This window comes from Condylura cristata, unplaced genomic scaffold (genome assembly GCF_000260355.1).
Source record: "Condylura cristata isolate star-nosed mole 26May11 unplaced genomic scaffold, ConCri1.0 scaffold00035, whole genome shotgun sequence".
Taxonomy (NCBI): Eukaryota; Metazoa; Chordata; class Mammalia; order Eulipotyphla; family Talpidae; genus Condylura; species Condylura cristata.
Genome location: NW_004567136.1, coordinates 15,098,639 through 15,099,763, shown reverse-complemented (window position 1 = coordinate 15,099,763; position 1,125 = coordinate 15,098,639). Strand labels below are relative to the sequence as shown.

Sequence of the window (1,125 nt, the reverse complement as noted above, 5' to 3'; positions counted from 1 at the left end):
CCAGCCCCCGCTCCTTGAACAGCTGCCGCAGCGCCTCCTCCAGCGGCGGGCTCGTCCCCTGCAGCCCTCTGACCACCTGCGCCGCCCACTGGAAGTACTCCTGGACGCGGGCCGCGGACCACCCTGCGGAGGGGCACAGAGCCGCGGCCAGTACAGCGGGGCTGGGCCCGCCACGGCCCGCTGAGGGGCCCCTCCCCACGGCGCCCTCGGCCCTCCTCGCCGCGCCGAGAGCAGGGTCGTCCCCCGGGGTCACCCCCAGCGCTCCTCCAGGGGGGCTGACCGTCCCGTGAGGGGCACCCCGCCCCCCTCCGGAGCAGGCGGGGCAGCGTACCCTGAGGGGTGCAGCGGTTCAGGTCCCTCAGGTTGTGCAGCTTGTCCGCCAGCTTCACCAGCTTGGCGCCGGGGCTGCTGTGGGGCGCCCGCTCCACCTGCAGCCGCTTCCTCTCCAGCTTGGGCAGAGTCTTGTCGTCTGTCACCTCCGCCACCAGACGCCGCACCTGTGCCCCGAAGTGCAGCTCCAGTTCATCCAGGGTGGTGTCGGTGTCCTCCACCGTGTCGTGGAGCAGGGCGGCCTGGGGACGGCCGCCCGTCAGCTGTGGCCATCAGGCAGTGCCCGGAGTGGCCCGGGCCCGGACGCGCCCGGCCTCCTGGCGCAGGGGGGGTTACCTGTAACACCACCACGTCAGCGATGCCGGCCTCGTGGGTCAGGATGCGAGCCACACCTGGAGGGGCAAACGGGAAGTCAGGCGGGTCGGGCGGCCTCGGGCGAGTCCTGCAGTCCGCTTGGCGTCACGGCGGGAAGGCGCCGAGCCGCGCTGCCGCCCGGGTGGCTGTGAGGCGCAACAGCAGCGTGCCGGGCACAGAGCGCGGTACCCGGCAGGTGCCCAGTGTGCGCGCGCGCTCCGCCTTCCCTTCTCGGGTCCTCCCTCCCCCGCGGGCGCGCACGGTGGCGGGCTCGCCCCCACCGATGGGGTGGTTGATATAGGGGGTCCCTTCGGGGTCCTTCCGCCGCTGCCAGCGGTGCTTGCGAGCCGCGAAGTCTGCAGCCTCCAGCAGCCGTGCCGCCGCGGAGTCCATTGCGCCGGGGAGGCGGGCGCCCGCAGTCCCGGGGCGCCGACAGCCGGG

General features: G+C 74.4%; 1 protein-coding gene across 1 annotated transcript in view; it reads right to left on the bottom strand.

Annotated features, from left to right (window-relative positions):
• Positions 1-1,095, bottom strand: part of HDDC3 (HD domain containing 3) — a 4,221-nt gene extending 3,126 nt beyond the window's left edge. Inside the window, exons 1-4 of the mRNA XM_004693007.1 lie at positions 966-1,095; positions 667-722; positions 332-572; positions 6-123 (exon numbers count right to left, since the gene is read on the bottom strand). Of these exons, the coding sequence (XP_004693064.1) occupies positions 6-123; positions 332-572; positions 667-722; positions 966-1,077 (527 nt within the window). The 5' untranslated portion in view covers positions 1,078-1,095. The remainder of the gene's footprint in view (positions 1-5; positions 124-331; positions 573-666; positions 723-965) is intronic.
• Between the last annotated feature and the right edge of the window lie 30 nt (positions 1,096-1,125).